General features: G+C 39.7%; 2 protein-coding genes across 4 annotated transcripts in view; one reads left to right on the forward strand and one right to left on the reverse strand.

Annotated features, from left to right (window-relative positions):
* TIMP4 (TIMP metallopeptidase inhibitor 4) overlaps window positions 1-8,482 on the forward strand; it is a 49,000-nt gene extending 40,518 nt beyond the window's left edge. The window contains exon 5 of the mRNA XM_089678699.1: window positions 580-8,482. Coding sequence (XP_089534825.1) covers window positions 580-759 — 180 coding nt within the window. The 3' untranslated portion in view covers window positions 760-8,482. The remainder of the gene's footprint in view (window positions 1-579) is intronic.
* The window catches only part of SYN2 (synapsin II), a 409,545-nt gene that overhangs the window by 133,496 nt on the left and 257,188 nt on the right, over window positions 1-18,861 (reverse strand). For all 3 annotated transcript variants that reach the window (XM_089678700.1, XM_089678702.1, XM_089678701.1), the window contains exon 5: window positions 16,985-17,074. In XM_089678700.1, the coding sequence (XP_089534826.1) occupies window positions 16,985-17,074 (90 nt within the window). The remainder of the gene's footprint in view (window positions 1-16,984; window positions 17,075-18,861) is intronic.

The raw sequence follows: 18,861 nt of genomic DNA on the forward strand, positions 1-18,861 counted from the left end.
TTTTAAAGAAACCATGTTGAGAAAATAAATGTAATGCTCTCGGTTTTTTTTTAATCAATACCACACAAGATGGATATGACATATATTTTACATAATGGCAGCATTTCACAAAGGCTTGAAGTGTGTATGAAGGAAAGACTGGAGTTAAGTATCACTCAAAGACAGACGGACTTGGGGGTTGATTTACTCAAACTGGAGAGTGTAAAATCTGGTGGAGCTCTGCATAGAAACCAATCAGCATTCAGTTTTTTTTTCATCAAAAGCTTAACTGGACAAGCTGTAGTTAGAAGCTGATTGGCTGCCATGCACCAGATTTAGAACTCTCCAGTTTTAGTAAATCAACCCCCCATGTGGGGTATGGAATCATTACATGATATCTACGCAAAAAGCATTTATAGAGTCAGATGTCAGCAATGGTAGCTCCCCATGTCAATCAGGAATGTTTTTGTAAGTACAGAATATCTCCACAGTCCATGCAGTAGCTAGATAGGAGTTATAATATGACATGAATTAATTTGCTTTCAGTTTGTAAATTATGAAAGAAAAATAACATATTTGTTTGCAATGGTTTTATCTTAGATTACATATTGTTTTGCAAACTCTTGTGATAAAAGTGCACCAAATGAATGCCTTTTGGAAAACTGGACATATACACAGGCTTCAGGTGGATATGAATCACAGAACCTTGCATGTATCCAACGGAAAGATGGCTCCTGCATTTGGTATCCTCGTTCACCTTTCTATGGAAATCATCCTTAGTTGTTCAATGTTTCCACCAAAACAGATTCATTTGGATCTACCAATCAGCATGAGGCTGTGGAACACACAATGAACTATACAAGCACGTAATTTGTAATTGTCAGGGTTGGCATTGGGTGGAACAGTATGTTCAGGAGCTTTGTTCAAGGGTAAGATTACCCAAAATTGCTATTTCAGATTTTAATGGGTACAGAGGGCAAAATCCATCACTAGCTTTTTATATTTCTTTTTTTTGTATGTAAGACCTAAGTTTTGAATATAGTAGAAGCTTGTCAATACTGCAGATGAACCCTGGATCTTGACAGGGGTAAAGAATTTATATGTGTGTAGGGAGGTCTAAGACTACTGCTCATGAATTTAACTAACTTTTTAGGCAGTGGGTGCAGGAATGACAACATTTTTAAACAGCTATCCACACCTGTCCTAAGTGTATGTATAGATGCATATTATGTTTTGAATGCTTGCTTACTGCTCAACATTAAGTTACTTTTTTTTTAATTTGTCACTTGAAGTAAAAGTTAGAAAACAAAGCCTATTGGGTATACCCAGGATTATACAATTACATAGAAAAAAAGCAAAAAAAGGTGCAGAAGCACCAGGACTAAATACTTTGCAGCAAAATATACTTCAAATGGACCAGAAAATGTGAAGATTTTCTCTGCATTAGGGAACCTTTAGAAATAATAATTGTGTCTATGTAGTAACCTGGAAAATCTAAATTATGTCTGGAATTTCTGCAAAATAGCACTGAACTTCCTTATATGTGACAAAACCTAGCCACTCCTGTGCCTACAGCCTCATAGCAATATAGCTGCATTGTGAAATCTAAGGCATCCCCTGTCTGATAGTCTCAGGGGATTTGAAAGGGGATTTGGTGATGCCATTACAGTGCATCACTGTTCTCCTTACTGGAGACTCTGGCATGAGGAAGCAAAACCCTGCACCTTAAATAACACAACCACCATCACACATAAACACAGTACAGAACAATACAGAGCAAGGCACGGGGAAAAGATCAGATGCATGGAGACAACAGGTGACACTGGCGGCTAGTATTTTGTCTTGTTTGCTTTTTTTTTTTACACAACTTCCAGAGTTCAGTTTAACACAGAAAGAAGTATTATCAATTTAACAGTTACACGTGAATAAATCTATAAGGCATAAACACAGATGTGGACAAATTTCAGTCTAATAAGCCTCTGCAGTAATAAAGGAGCAAACTGCTAAATTCATTAACCAACCAGAATTTATCTTCAGCTCATTTCTTTACAGAATAAACCTGTTAGACTTCAACTGGCAATAGATGGTTCAAATCTCAGCCGGTTCAGCAGGGACCAGCTGAGATTTGAACCATCTATAAGCAGGCTGATTGTACCCAATTTGATTGTAGTACAACGTGGGTACAACCAGCCTGTTGGATTTTCCATACAATTATTGCCAGTGGCCATACCAGCTAGCAATAATGACTGTGTTCTCCTGGCAGGGATAACCCCCTGCTGGGAGAACACAGTAACTCCGCAGGTGGGGGAATCCCCCATCAACACTGACTGTGTTGAAAAGGGAAAAAGCCAGAGTTGATGGGGGAATCCCTTCCATGGAGCTATTATGTTCTCCCGAAGTAGGATGTGTGTGTGTGGGGGGGGGGGTGCACCTGTCGGGAGCACACAATGATTAGTGCTAGCGGCTATAGCCTCTGGAAATAATCATATTAAAAATCCAACAGGCTGGTTGTACCCAAGTTGTACAACAATTGCATTGAGTACAATCAGCCTGCCTATAGATGGTACAAAGTTTGTCCGGTCCGTGCTGAACTCGTCGAGATTCAAACCATCTGTTTTTTTTAATCTTTCCAACAAACTTTTAATGATAAAATAACTTACACACAATTATGAATTTTATTATTCAGTATCTATATTTTTTTTACCAATATTTTTTATTAATTTGTTGTTTTAATCAGATGTCTCTTGAAATGATAAAATAAAGCTTTGTACACTTAAGGGCCTAAACATTGCACTCAGCTTTTAATCTTGCTATGGCCTAAGTGCTTCCTGCATGAAGGAGTGTGTAGTATGAGCGACAAATGCACCACAGGAGCGTGCATCTAATTCCAAAGCTTAAAAGTTCAACCTGAACTGCAAGAATTCAGCCACTTTCTAAAATGTGCCAGACTACTATTGGTTAAGTCCAATACATAGCGTGCAATTGGGGAAATGGGACTTTCAGGGCACCAACACAAAAATACACAAATGCGTAAAAGTAAATTAACTTTTATTTCTACAAATAATAAAACTGTGAAAAAAGACCAATCAAACAAAAAAGGTATGCACTCCTATAGATACAATATTTCAAAAACAATTTTAAGCTATCTATAAGATGACACACATAAATGCTCCCCTCCTCCTGCCCAAATACAGAGTGCTATGTGTTATGTGAGTCTATGCAGAAAATACAAAGCTCTCTGTGAATGGACAGCAGAGAGGGAGGGAACACAAAGCAGCAGCTGTAAGTGAAAGCAGGATCTCTCCTGTCTGATTGCCAGGAGTATAGTGATAGCTGTACTCTTGGTGCTCAGTAGAACTGTCAGACATAAGTACAAGAGATACTGTAAGTCCAAAAGGTGGCATGCACTTTGTTGGACTTAACCCATAGTAAGCTTGCTGGAATTCAACTTTAAAGAGTATCTAAAGCCAAAATCTTGGATAGAGTAGGGAAATGTTGAAACCTCTGCCAGATTTGGTGACTGTCATCTCTAGGACATAAATTTAATGGAAAATCCAACATTTTACGGTTTTCAACACAACTGGAATGGGACACCTGTTCTAGAGAAAACTGCCTTTAAAAATGTTTCCTCTAACGTCCTGTTGTATCTATGGGACAGGAAAAAATGGGAAATCTCCCAAACACAGGCAGCAATAAAAAAACATGACAGGCATTTCATCCCTTCCCTACTCTAGCCAAAACTAAAAAAACATGCTTTCTTTCCAAATAACCTTTAATGTCCAGTTGCAGACAACTGTTATTAGCATTGGATAGTGTGGGGAAGGGTTAGAATTAATTACTACCTATGCCTATCATAAGGATTACCCTTAAAACTAAAAATGAAGGTATTAATTCTGTACTCCAAAGAGATCCGGTATTTATCTGCAGAGCCAACTAGTTATAAATGGTAATTTCAAAAGTGAGAATTCTCGAAATAGAAAAAAGTGGGTGGAATTGGAAATCCAACTATAGAGCATTCATTGCAGAGTTCGCAAGTGATATAAAAAGCCAGTATAAGGACATAACCTTCAATAGTATTTGGTCTTTCCAGTGCAAAAAACTGTATAGAGAAGCAAACAAAAAGTGGAGTATTGAATGTTCTGGTTTTTTTTAGTTGTGAGAGTCTGTTGACATATACTGGATGGTTAAATTTTTATTGTAATAAAATATCTTGTAGTTTCATTAATTTTTACCTTTTATGACCCTGTAAGCTGTAATTGCTTTCATATTGTTCAAGGTTAATAGTATATAATCTAAGTTAATACGTGTTAAAACGTGCAGCAAATAAGCTTTTTGTGAATTGTAATTTTGCTATGTACTGTATATTTATGGTTTTATTTCAAATAATTAGTGAGGACCTGTCAGGTTGCCACTCTGTGCCTCTCTGGTGTCATTGTATCCTAAGCTGCCATTGTGTCACATTTACTTTAGCAGTATATTTTCGTACATTATTTTATTCTGATGTTTTAGAAAATGTGTATATAGTGGAAAGAATATTACTGAACATTTTATTAATAACGTGCAACACAGAGATCAGAGTTGTACTGTAAGGGTCCTTGGTTGACATAGGTTGCTGAAATCTGAACTCTGGTTGTTAGTGATTAAAGCACACCATTGTCTTACTTTGTTGAATATACCAATATAATTCAAAGTTATTTTAAGAATTCTGTTCCCTATAAGTCTGTCCCTTCCTGGAGAACACAATGATTATTTGTAGTGGCTATAGCCACTGGCAATAATCGCATGAACTAACTGATAGGCTGGTTGTATCCAAGCCGTAAAACAATTGAATTGGGTACAATCCGCAGGCCCATTGATGGCTTGACTCTCGGTTGGGCCCTGCTGAACCAGCCAAGATTCGAACCACCTATGGCCGGCTTTAAAGTAGAACTAAAGGCGAAACTTTTGCCATCTGTATCCTACTGGGGAGACTTTTCCTTCACTTTCTGTTCCACATCCAAAAGAGGAAGTTATCGGAAATTTCTCCACAGTGAGGGAATCCTTAGTTGTCCTCAAGGTCATTAGAAACATCCCCTTTGGTAGATTCCCATCTATTCTTTTTTACACATCCTGAGGTATAGGGAATAGGTGATAGCAGCTGGCTATTAATTAGGTAATTTCATAGTTGAACGCAGGAGGATATTTCAATTTTAATTTCCCATCTATTCTTGTTCAGATGAGAACCTTAAATTTTGGATTTTCTTTCACTCTAATTCTAAGTGATCATGGTAAACAGGACAAATAAAGAGGGTTAATCTCCCTAATGGGGCACAGACAGCAATAAATACCCAAAAGGTATTCTAATCCCTCTCCACTCTATCTTGAACAAAAAAAAATTTTGCCTTTAGTTTTACTTTAATGTGTTTTTAAAACAGTGACCCCAAAGGACCCCCTCCCCCCCTTGCATAGAAACTACAAACCTCAGTGGCTTTTTTCAGTTCTAGCTGCCGGGGCCTTAACGCATGAAAATGCAAAGTCTTCCCACCCCACCCCCTGAAATAACGTTCTAAGTTAAAGCAATTGAAAAAAAAAAACATTGAAAAGACAGCTTAAATCGGAGTTCCACTCACTCTGTAAAAAATAAAAGTCAACAGCTACAAAAACAGCCATTCACCTGTCCCACGATCCCGTGGTGTCCTCCCCGAAGCCTGTTTCATGAGCCGTCTGGTGTTCCAGGCACTAGCATCTTCAGTGTGAGCACCCGGCTGTGACAGCTTGAGACTTCACAGCTGGGTACCCACTGCACATGCGCGAGTAGCACTGCACTTTCTGAATGGCCCCGTAGTCTTCTGGGACCTGTCACGCTCACCAAAGGTGCCAATCTTTAATGGGGAGCGGGGGAACAGTCTTTAAAGTGGAACTTCCCCATTTGGGTGGAGCTCCGCTCTAAGAGATACATACCTTCCAGCACGCTTGTCTAGGTGATGGTAAAATCATTCTAGCAGAATCCTGGGAAAATTGAGCATCCCACATCCCATGTGAATGCACTCCTGCACAGCACTGAAGCATTTTGTGGGATCCTGAGCTTTAGCAGGATTAGGCATTGAGGCCCAGTGATGTGCCTGATTCCTATAGGAAGCACCCAGAAGATAGGGTGTAATATAGGTATTTGCTACATATTGTTTTCAAATGTTTTATCACCCTATTGCTTTCACCAAATCATTCTTATTTAGGGGGTGAGGGTCTGCAACACAAACACAACTTGAATTTTAATGTAAGGTCTGCTTTAATATCACTTTCTTTTACAACCAGTGCTAGATGGAGGGTCTCTGAGTGTTATTGTGCACATATGAGGTTGGCACATTAGAGATCACAATAATTTACAGCAGATTTTCCATTGATTTATATTGTGTATTGTAAATATACATTATTGTGCAGTATTTTTTCTAGCAGTGACTGCTATCCAGCAGCAAGAACCCAACAAAACCACGAGTTGAGGTCTGTAGTAATAGCCAATTTTTGGCCCAGAGGAACACAGATGGTCCTTTGGAAGGCACTCTTTAAAGCTGAACTCCAGGAAACCTGAACATTCTCCTTTGCAGTGGGACTATGACTAGACTGCAACAGTTAACTGCTCATTTAGTCTAGGAGACAGTGAAAGTAATTTTAATTACCTGATCCTCTGCTCCCCCAGCAGATGGTGCTCCCGCATGCTCCAGCAGTGGACTGTCCCTCTGTATTCTCACATCCCAAGCTGGGTTAACGGCTCTGCATAGGTCTTAATGATGTCAGGGCCTTGGACCGCTGGGCCACGGGGGAGAAGAGGCTGCAGGGACCAGACTAGTAGCACAAAAGAGCCTTCAGGAGCATAGGATTGGGAAATTAAATCTACTTTTCCATGCCCATTGACTTAAAGTGGTTCTAAAGTCTCAAGGTTGTTTACATTTATGCATTCTATGCATGAATGTAAAAAAACCTTCTGTGTTTAGTAGCCCCCCCCCCCCCCCCCAACACTTACCTGAGCCTCCTCTTGATCCAGTGCTGTCCACAAGAGCTTCAATTCTCTGGGGAACTTCACTCCTGATTGGCTAAGGGGCAGTGGGAGCCTTTGGCTCCCGATGCTGTCAATCACCGCCAGTGAGCCAATCAGGAGAGGTATGGGGTGTGGCCGAGTCCTGGCTCTGTGTGAAAAAAAACCAACTAGACTTTAGTATCACTTTAAATGATCAGATAACACTTTCAGTGAAGGATAAAGCCCCACTTCCTGGAGTACATCTTTAAAGCTACTCTTTTCTAAGGTATGTCTATGTAATGCAATATGGTGCATTCCTTGTTATTTATTGTAGACATAACTTCTACGCTTCTGTCTTTTATTGTATCCTGCTCATGTTTTATTGTTCTTCATTCTGTGGTATACATGTGATCAGTATGTTTTGATTTTTTGCATTTTATGTTAAACCATAACCTGTGGACTGTCTTCTGTTCTCTTATACTGTATATGCCTTCTATACCATCAGTTCTTCCTGTTCTATGGTATTCATATGAGCAACACAGCTACAGTTTAAATCTGTTTTTTTATTATTCCAATCTAATAGAAATTCCATTGTCAAGTGTAATTTTCTAACTACACTCTTGAGGATACACCAGAGATTCATTTGCAGAATCATCAGTAGCCTTAAAACATTCCCTAGCTATTGAGTGTAGAAGACTTGGATCATCAACACCTTGTTGGGTAATTTCACCTTTACATCTGAAATTAAAGATTAATTCTCAACACCCTCCTTGCTGAACTTATCCGCTGTGCTGAGAATCATCCACCACGCACATCTGCCCGTGTGCTGGTCCACATGCTGCTATGTGACTCTGCTGACCAATGAAGCTACACATTGCTGGCATTATGCTACTACACAGCCTCCGGGACAGGTGTAAAGGCAGAATGACTCTGATTACTGATCTGGAACTTCACATCAAAGGTGCAGCAAAAATGTTGTACCCATGCTCCCTGCCCACTGACCAAGCTCTCAAAAAAGGGCATAGAGACAAGAAAGGTCAAGTTGACCTGCTTAGTTCAATCCATCACCAATACAGCATGAAAAGAAAATACAAAGTGTTAGCCAAAAAAGGCGGCACTGCACTCACTATAACATTTGTCTTGTATCTGGAGGCTCAATGAAAGATTAAAAAAATAAATTAAATGAAAACTTTCCGTAAAATAAAAATATCCTTTATAAAAGTGATTTCTTAAACAGACTGTTTTAGGACTTTCCCTGCAAAGTGTAAGTCATACTTCCTGGGGTCACCACACTGTTTGGCCAATGGGGACCCACAGATTTTTCTTCAGCCAAGAAATTTGGTAAGAATGGCCCTGTTGTTCATAGCATACCTTTTTACTTTAAAATGTTCATATATTTCAGCAAGCACAGTGGATTAAGTTTTTCATTAGCAACATGATTTTCTTTCAGACCAGTAAATGCTATTAAATCTGAACTTTGGGCAAATAAAATAAATATACAATTTAAATGCATATATAGGAGCTGTTTTACTTTCAGAAAAATGTGTTTTTTTCTATTGAGATATAAAGAGCCCAGGCAGTCGGCAGAGCCAAGTTGGTGGGCAGACCTTTCTTTATAGTACATAGGCAATATAGCATGGTCACTACTCTGCCCCATCCAGTGATTGAAATGAAGGAGTAGTAACCTGATGAGCTCATCCCTCTGCTAATTCTATATTCACCTTCTGTCATCACATGTTTATGTAGCAGAGTCTGACTGCCACCTAGTATTCATCCCATTCTCTTAAGTAGGTTTTACTGTGCAGAGAACCAAAGGAGTCCAATATTGAGCCAAATTTGGAAGCTTGTTGAATTTAAAAAATACATTTATATTTTTTTTAATGGCTCAAGAGCTGCTTTGGTATCTGCTGGGAGTTCTGCTTCAAGCATTCTACAAAAATATCAACTATAGTCCACAATTACTCTAAACAAAATAACCTAAGCATTCTTCCAATAGTTACAGGTACCTGCTTTTAGGTATTTTCATTTTTATTTTCACAAATTTTGAAAAAGGGAACCTGATGACAATAAGAATGAATTTGCAGAATTTTTTTTTTCTTATTTTAGACCTGTCTGTATTGGGAGAACTGATAAGGTTCTCTGTTTAATAGTCAGCCTATGTCCATGCACCCAGTGAGCTATGGAGGATGGCGAAAAGGCAGTGATAACAAACTGGGGGATAAAAGGCCTCTCAGTGATCAGTAGGCATACTTTCCATTAAAACATCAGAAATCATTAGTCTGGGTATGCCCCTGAGTACAACAGCTTTACTTTCAAATTTATAAGAGTCAGTTGATGTGGTTTGGACATTACAGTTGCAAGAAAAAGTAATCCCTTGGGATTACGTGGAGTTTTGCATGAATTGGGCATAAAATGTGCTCTGAACGTCATCTAAGTCACAACAATAGAAGAACACAGTCTGCTGAACATAATACTACACAAACATTAGATGTTGCCATGGTTTAATTGCACATAACATGTAAACATTCACAGTGCAGGGAGGAAAAAGTATGTGAGGCCCTAGCTTAATTACTTCTCCCAGAGCTAATTGGAGCCAGGAGTGAGCCAACCTTGACTCCAATCAGTGTGATGATATTGGATGTGTTGCTGACAGCTGTCCTGCCCTTAAAAAACACACACCTGTTTTGGGTTTACTGGTTTCAAGAAGCACTGTCTGATGTGAACCATGCCTCGCAGAAAAGAGCTCTCAGAAGACCTACGATCAAGAATTGGTGACTTGCATGAAGCTGGAAAGGGTTACAAAAGTATCTCCAAAAGCCTTGATGTTCATGTGTCCACGGTAAGACAGACTGTCTACAAATGGAGAAAGTTTAGCACTGTTGCTACTCTCCCTAGGCGTGGTCGTCCTGTAAAAATGACTGCAAGAGCACAGAGCAGAATGCTGCATGAGGTAAAGAAGAATCCCAGAGTGTCAGCTAAAGACCTACAGAAATCTCTGGCACATGCTAACATTTTTGTTGACACATCTACAATAAGGAAAACATTAAACAAGAATGGAGTACATGGGAGGACACCACGAAGGAAGCCATTGCTGTCCAAAAAGAATATTGCAGCACGTTTGAAGTTTGCAAAAGAGCACCTGGATGTTCCACAGCACTACTGGCAAAATATACTGTGGACAGATGAAACCAAGATTGAGTTGTTTGGGAAGAACACACAACACTATGTGTGGAGAAAAAAAGGCACAGCACACCAACATCAAAACCTCATCCCCACTGTGAAACATGGCGGAGGGAGCATCATGGTTTGGGGCTGCTTTGCTGCCTCAGGGCCTGGACGGATTGTTGTCATTGATGGGAAAATGAATTCCAGAGTTTATCAAGACATTTTGCAGGAAAACATACAACCATCTGTCCGCCAATTGAAGCTCCGCAGAGGATGGGTGATGCAACAGGACAATGACCCAAAGCATACAAGTAATTCAACAAAACAATGGCTGCAACAGCACAGAATACGCCTTCTGGAGTGGCCCAGTCAGAGTCCTGACCTCAACCCCATTGAAATGCTGTGGCATGACCTTAAGAGAGTGATTCACACCAGACATCCCAAGAATATTGCTACACTGAAACAGTTTTGTGAAGAGGAGTGGTCCAAAATGACTCCAGATCGTTGTGCAGGTCTGATCTGCAACTACAGGAAACGTTTGGTTGAGGTTATTGCTGCCAAAGGAGGGTCAACCAGTTATTAAGTCCAAAGGTTCACATACTTTTTCCTCCCTGCACTGTGAATGTTTACATGTTATGTGCAATTAAACCATGGCAACATCTAATGTTTGTGTAGTATTATGTTCAGCAGACTGTGTTCTTCTATTGTTGTGACTTAGATGACGTTCAGAGCACATTTTATGCCCAATTCATGCAAAACTCCACGTAATCCCAAGGGGTTCACATACTTTTTCTTGCAACTGTATATGCTGATGTGATGGCTGCTGGTGTATTACTGCTGGATAAGCTATGGGTTTATTCAACAGGGAGAAGGAGATATGACAGACCTACAATGCTGTAGACTAGCCTTTTTAACCAGTTGCCTTCAGGTTTCCTGAGGAGTGCCTGGCAAATTGCCTAAAAATTGCCCAAAAATTGTCTATAAGCAAGTGACAGGATCAGGCCTGCCTTTTAGTTACACACAGCCATAGGTTTTCATTTTTCACCAACAATCTTCTAGCCACTAGTCACCGGCCAATGACATCATTGGTTGATAGCAGAATGTCAGGCTCATATACAGCATTCTTATTTGTACCCTTTTCCGTCAGCACTGGGGTCACATTAGCTGAGTGGTGGAGAGAAACATTGGAATACTAGTCAGTACCACTGTGCAAAGGTGTATTTGCTTTGGAAGAATAAATTACCTCTACATGTGTGGGTGTTGCTGCATTATGTAAAACTATTAGTTTAGTTTTTTACATTTTAGAATGGAGTGACTAAAGATTTTGCAGAATTTTAAAGGGGGGCCTTGACTGAAAAAAGGTTGAGAAACACTGTCCTAGGCAAATAATATCCAGCCCAGTAAAACAAAATGAAGACTTGACTGTCTTAGTGAGCCTGCTGAAAAAAGATATGGAGCAGTTACTGTTTAGTGCACATGGCAGAGGAGCTGATTTAAATGCAGTTACGTAAACTTAATTTAAAGAACATTCAAACATTTACTGATGAATGTTACAATATGTGGTAGTACTTCGAAGCAAACCTTCAGTCCTAAAAAATGTTGTTGAAATGAGTGGGTTCAATGGGTTCACAGGTGCACTCTTTTGTTCCATATTCCCCCACCTCACAGTGCCACTAAATCTTGCCTAAATATTAATCTTCAAGTAGAAATGAGAATTGGCATGCTGCCCCTTAACCATCCACCTTACAGCATTTGGTTTCTACGCCTCCTACCGCAAGGTTTGAGAACTCCCAGGAAAGGAGCACAGTTGGGAACCATGCCTAGCTGACTTTCAGAAAGTGCCCATTTAGGAACCTGTGCAGGTTGCAGCAGTCCTTTGAATAGGGGACATCTGGCACTTTATAAACTCAGTTCAACAACTGTGAGAGTCAAGGCAATGAAGTATTAGGTATGCAGCATTTTCATTACCATGTGCCATTTGTCAATTTTCTCAATTATCAAGAATGTTTGTTCAATTTTATAAAGGTTTTGTAGCATAGAACAGAAGCATTGTATGTGCTTTTCTTTTTTGAGTCTAAAAGAAATTTACAATGTTTATTCATAGCTGCTGCTCCTTAACATACTAGGAGTTGCACACTAGCGATAATCATAGGTTTCAATAAGGTGCCTATTGAGGAGAGCAGGATATGTTACCATTAAAGTGTATGCATAGCAAACTATTGTTTGTTTGGGATAAAATAGGGAAAAGTGTTTTTTTTTGTCATTGTTATTGTCTGTGAACCACTAGGGAAATTTCCCTTAAATCCCTATCCCAGAAGTTAGACCTCTTGTTCTGAGAACAACTATAAAATTCCAGATTCCCCCACTTGGGTGGCACAGACTATGATAAAAACTTGACAGAGGGTCTCTTTCTTTAAACACTTTATACAGAAACTAAAAAAAAGGTTTTAGTTTAAAGTGGTTATACAATAATGATTAATAGTTTATTTAATAGTTTTAGATAGGATGGGGAAGAATTAGAACTCCTGTTTTGTGTTAACCACACACACAAAAAAAAATACACATATATATACATATATACAGTATATATATATAATATATATATATATATATATATATATTAGTTTTTTTTAAATACATACATACAAAATATATAGCTTTATTGAATATAAGCAAAATTATAAAAAATTAGGCCTTACAGTAATGACCAACCATTGCACATACCAGTTTAATTTCAACAGGACAAGCTACTACACAGACTCAACAAATATCCAAATATTTTACAAGCACCTCATCACAAATATGTTATCAAAATGTTCAAGAAGAATGGGTATACATGTATTGAAATTTACCAGTTCAGCAGGATGACCAAATTTCGATCTGTGCATGCCCTTCTTTGTAGAATGGTCGTCTGTTGGATCGTCCTGCTGAAACACCAGCATTTGATCAGCCGCTGCAGTCGTTGGCTGATCAGTGTGTTCTGATGGGGGGGAGCCCCCGATGTCAGAATGCAATAGTGCAGCAGGAGGAGATATCTCTGCATCCACATCATTTGTGTGGGGATCTGTGAGGTGTATATCAAGCTTTAGAGGGGAGCCTTTCACTATGATCTTGATCCAGTAATAATACATATTTAGGACCAGAATAAGATTGTACACTGTAGATATCTCAATTCCCAGGACCAATAAAACAATATTTTAATGGATTGATAACAAAGTAATGATTACACATGAAACTGTTCTATTGCTGTTGTTCTGTTGATTTGAAACACCAAAGAAACCAGTCAAGGAAGCAAAGACATGGACAGTGTATGTACTTCTAAGTACATACTCATTACAGATCATAGTGAAAGGCTCCACCCTGGGGCTCCTTGAATATTTTTACAAAATATTTGCACATTTTCTATGGGTATACATAGTAGACTGTTGAATGCATGCTTGTAATGTGCAATTGTTGGTCATTATTTTTAGGGTTTGAAACAGATGCAATCAGTTTCTTGCGTCTTTAAAAGCATAAAATCCATTTATTTAATACAGGCAAGGGTAAAAAATCCAGAAAGCAAACAGCTACAGTATATTAAATAAATGGATTTTATGCTGTGAAGGACCTGAGTCACTGATTGCATCTGTTTCAAACCTTCATTGCTGGCTTGGGGAGCCTGCTGATCAGCCACTGGAGGATAGGCTTTCCTGTTAATTTGGATTATTGGGGTAGTAGCACATTTTACATTTTGGCGTTACTCATATGGCCTTACATTATGTGTTTAACATGGCTATATACATTCATGAAAGCTATACTGTGACCAGGAGCAGACTGACCATTTGGAAACCCGGGCACTGCCCGAGGGCCCGGGGTCAGTAGGGGGCCCCATGAGATGCCCCTGGTACCTTTTTCATAGGTTTTTTTGAGTTTGGGTAAGGACACAGGGGCCCCATGATCCCCTATTGCCCGGGGGCCCCATGAGTTGTCAGTCCGCCCCTGACTGTGACCAGACTGGAGCAGAATAAAAAGAGGATGTACACAGATCTTTTCTATGCAGGGTATGCAGAATAGGTAGGGGAAGTGGGGAGGGAACATTTTTAAGAGCAATTATTATTAGCTTTTATTACCACTTTAAGGGAAACAGAGAAGGGCAGATGAGATAGATATTGGAAGTTTGCAGGAGGAAATAGAAAAAAGGTTATTGGAGAGTCAAGGACTTAAGGTAGGATGGAAACAGGGAAGAAGACTTAGAAGAAGAAGCAGGGACTTGGTAAACAAGAAGGTAAGATAAGGAGGGCTTTTTATACCACAGCCCCTATTTCTTTCCTTGTGTGCCTACATTTATGCCACTGTATGCATATTATGTTGAGTGTTTTGTGTATTATGTTGCTCCCACTGTTATATTACATAATACATTCAAATAATGTGCTGTGCCATGGTCTTCATCTACAATCATTTTTATTTTATGTCAATGTTCTCAAAGCTGATTACATGTCATGCTGCTTTGTATTCATAAGTATGGCATTGTACTATTCATGGTTTAGTCTGTTTATGACAGCATATGTATATTTGTTTGTCAATCATTACTATATTTTGTATTATGCATAGTTCATTTTACAAGTGGTTCTACATAATCATTTCTCCTTTCTGTGTAGTGATAGTAAATTTATTATAAACCCTCCCTACTCCCTACCTCTTTATACTGCATTATAAATTCTTTTCCCTATATGTTTAATTATATTACATTCCAAATTCTTGTATAATATGTCAAGTGCTACAATAAAAATCACTTTATACTAACAATGACTCCATATGAAATATGTTTAATGTAAAGCCCATCTTCTACAACTGCTCAAGAGGAGCCCCCAATGGTTACTTTTACCAACCTTGCTTTCTATGCTGAAAATCTTTTTGATGAAAGAGTGACATCACCAACTAGCCCAAAGATCTCCTTGTTTCAAAAGGTGGAGTCTAAAGTGCTACATCATATAGATAAGCCCTGTAGGGGGTGAAGATCATCAAGGAGTTCATGTCTCCTCAACAGGAAATGCTGCCACTACAACAGTGAGAGAAGCTGGGGGCAATTACTTTATTATAAACAAAAATGTATCTCTAGACAACAGCTTTACTGGACAACTGTACCTTTAGTACACTGGCCTTCAACTAATTCCCCAACCCCACTAAGTAACTTTTCCAACAGTTCTAGCAATCTTCAATATGCCCTGCCCAGCTTTATGCAGTCTTCATTCGCTTTCTATTACATATGCGTGCCATGGAACCGTTTGCTTCTATGGGTGAACTACACTCCCCAGCTGGAGCCAAAAGATTGGCTCCCTTGGTAAAGAAGGATGCTGCATGCACCCTGCGCAGTGCAGTTCACTACATCAGTAAAGATTGCTGAAATGGGGAAAGTAAGGTACTTATTTTTCCACACAGGCTACAATCAATAGGCTTGGTTTAATTAAAGGACAACTGTACTAAACAAAGTTACCTTTAAAGCAGAACTCTGGGCAAACACCTCTTTACATGTCCTTGTTGCTGATTTCCTACCTTCACTGAATATGTCATCCATTCTCTGGTTCACTCAGTAGTTGCTCTGAAATAGCCTATTCATCTTCAAATGAAACCATTCATTCTCTTTGGTTTCCTGTTTGTAAGACCAGTGGCTGCTATGCCTCCTTTTCCCCCAGCCACTGGTCTTGACACATCCCTTCTGTAGTTCTTTCTCCAGGAAGCAGTGATGTCATTCAGCCCCACTTGCAATGGTGTTCGGACTGAGACTCTCAGACACATTCAATATGTACAAACCTAGTTTGCCCACCCACATTCACTACAATTCCCTGTGGTTGATGGAAACTGTAGTTTCTTTTTGCTGCAGAAAGAGAGGAGAGGATATGATGTAATCCCTGATGTTACACCTCCTCCTTGGCAGAGCAGATGCTGTTATCTTTTGAATTATAGAGATGAGGTCATGAAAATTCAAAAAGACTTTTCTCCTAAATGGTAAGGATTTTCAAAACTGTATAATTTAGTGTTTTGTGTAGGAGAGCGTACTGGGTGATTTTTTTGCCTAACCTGGAGTTCTTCTTTAACCTCTTGGCGCCGGCCAAACTCAAATGTGCGGCCTCCCAGTGTCTGAGCCTAGACGCCGAGCAGCCACACATTTGCATTCTATTAAAAAAAAACATATGTACTGAAAGCGCGTGCCCTGTGCACTCCCACCACACACATTTGGTACTCACAAAAAAGTCCCGATCTCCTCTTGCGATTGGGACCTTTCCCAATCATGTGACCGCCGTGACAGTGAATCACGGTGGTCACATGACCCTAAAACCCTGCCCACCTCCCGACTTCTGGAATCCTTAAAGGTCCGGGAGGCGCCGACGCCAAGGGGTTAAGTTAGAAACATGGCTATTTTAAGTGTATAAAATGTCATGTTTTGTTTTGCAGAGACATTGTGGACATCAATGTGAAGTATATTACAATTTATTTAGAGCAAAGTCACATCCACACTTGTCAGTATATGGAAAGCTGATAGTAAAGGACAAACTAATTGTACAATCCTCTTTATATGTACCAACAGCAATGTAGAGTAAGTCTGCATGTGAGTAGAGGGTCTGCATGATTAGATACCATTTTAATTAATTGTTTAAATCCCTTAAGGCCCTCACATTATATAGTTAACTCTAAAGAATGTTTTACAATCAGATTGTAAATTGTATTGCCAGCTTAAAAGTGTAATTAATTTCCATTAGCCACAGCTCCAAGGCTTTATAAGACTATAACAGTGACAATATTGCCATTATGCATAACTAACATAGCATTATCAATGCCACATAACAATGTACAAACTGCATTTACACATACCATTTCCTTGTGGTTCGGATAGTATGTCTGCTCAATTAATGGAAATTTTTCAGCTCCCATCGTTTTATAGGCAGCTATCAGTTGGGAAAACTGCAAAATATTATGTAAAATTATGTTAGAAGATATTATTAATATATAATAATGAAAAAACAATCCTACACAATAGTTTAGAAACATATAAAGATGAACTGCATTTTCTCTTCCAGGACATTGGCCTTTTCATTAGTTTAGAGACCTGACAGCAGTTTTTTTATACAGCTGAGCTCTAGATAGGCCATTATATACAAAGTTGAAGATCACCTACAGCAGTTTCTGGAAAAATTGAAAGTCAGCAGCTGGAAATACTGTAGCCGCTGACTTTTAATATACAAACACTTACCTGTCCAGGGATCCAGCACTATCATCACCCAGGCCGCCAGTTCTTAGCTGATCTTCAGTTCCTTGGCACCAGCATCTTGCTTATGGAAAGCCGACTGATAATGCCTGCAACTTCACAGCTGGTTTCCCACTGCACATGCATGAGTCAAGATGCGCTTTCTGAATGGACCCACAACTTTCTGAATAGACTGGTTGCAGCCAGGAAGGAGGAGGAGGGGAACAAAACTGGATTGCCAAGGCAAACGAAGTGGGAACGGGTACCTATCAAAACTAGGTTCCTGCTCCCCTGCTAATGCAAAAGTTAAGGGAGGGAGGATGGGGGGTTGAGGAGGAAAATCAGAACTGCCCGTTTTATGTGAAGTTCTTCTTTAATATACATATATGGGAATTACATTTTTTTTTATTCTTTACAGTCAGTGTTGTGATATAGACTAGGGTGACCAGGCATCCCTGGTTTGCCGGGACAGCCACCAGTTTTAGGGGGCTGTCCCTAGGAAGAAGGTGTCTCTGAGGTTGTCCCCAGTTAAAAGATTGTGTCCCCAATTTTTGTGTCGGGGTTTATTGGCGTTGACACATATTGATATTATGTAGTGATCTTACCAGTCCATCCCCTATTGGCTTGTGCAGACTTTGGTGTGGAAGGTAAAGATATGGATTATTTTCTGCCTAGCCCTAGCTTGTGGTGGTGACCTGCCGTGCACACCTGGACCTGCACTCTTGAGCAAAGTAGGCTCAGGTGTCATTAAATCATACCCATTTAAGCTCTTCTCACTCTTAGCATAATTTGACCATACCTAGCATTTGGTCAATGTGTATGCTGCTGCTCCAGGTTGGTCCGCCACACAGTCCCTTAAACCTCTTTGCTCCAATGGTGTCAACTGTTGCTGGATGCAGTTTTCAAGTGTGCAGCCCGTTGGATCCTGTTGCATTTGTTCCACCTAACATTTGGTGTGGTGCGCTTCGCATGCCACTAATAACCTCCTGCTCTATTAACGTCCCATCCCCAATAAATATGAGCAAGGTAGGTATGGGTAAATAGGGTGTCCTTGGAATTTATTCATAAAATATGGTCACCTTAACCCAGATATGTCTCCCAAACAAAATAGTGAATACCTAAAAAATGGATCCCTTCACCTGGTCTTCCTGGTCTTGCCGTTTAAATGGCCGAGTTGCGCTAATGTCATCTGCGCATTTGCGCAGAAGTCATGGCTGTGACACATGTGACACATGGGTATGATTTAATGACACCTGAGCTGTGACACATGTGGCTGTTTGCAGTGCGCACACACGGAGGAGGTCACTGGTTGCAACACATGCAAAAATCTTCTAAACGATGCACGTTTAGGAGATATTTACTTTACCTACGGGTAAGCCTTATTATAGGCTTACCTGTAGGTACAAGACAACAAGGAGTGTTTGCTACCACTTTAAATGTCCTGCAGCAATGTATGTATAGTTGGCTGCTATCTAACACAACTGGACAAAAAAGAGGCCCAATT

This window comes from Staurois parvus, unplaced genomic scaffold (genome assembly GCF_062004578.1).
Source record: "Staurois parvus isolate SC_StPar_1 unplaced genomic scaffold, SC_StPar_1.0 ptg000209l, whole genome shotgun sequence".
NCBI lineage: Eukaryota > Metazoa > Chordata > Amphibia > Anura > Ranidae > Staurois > Staurois parvus.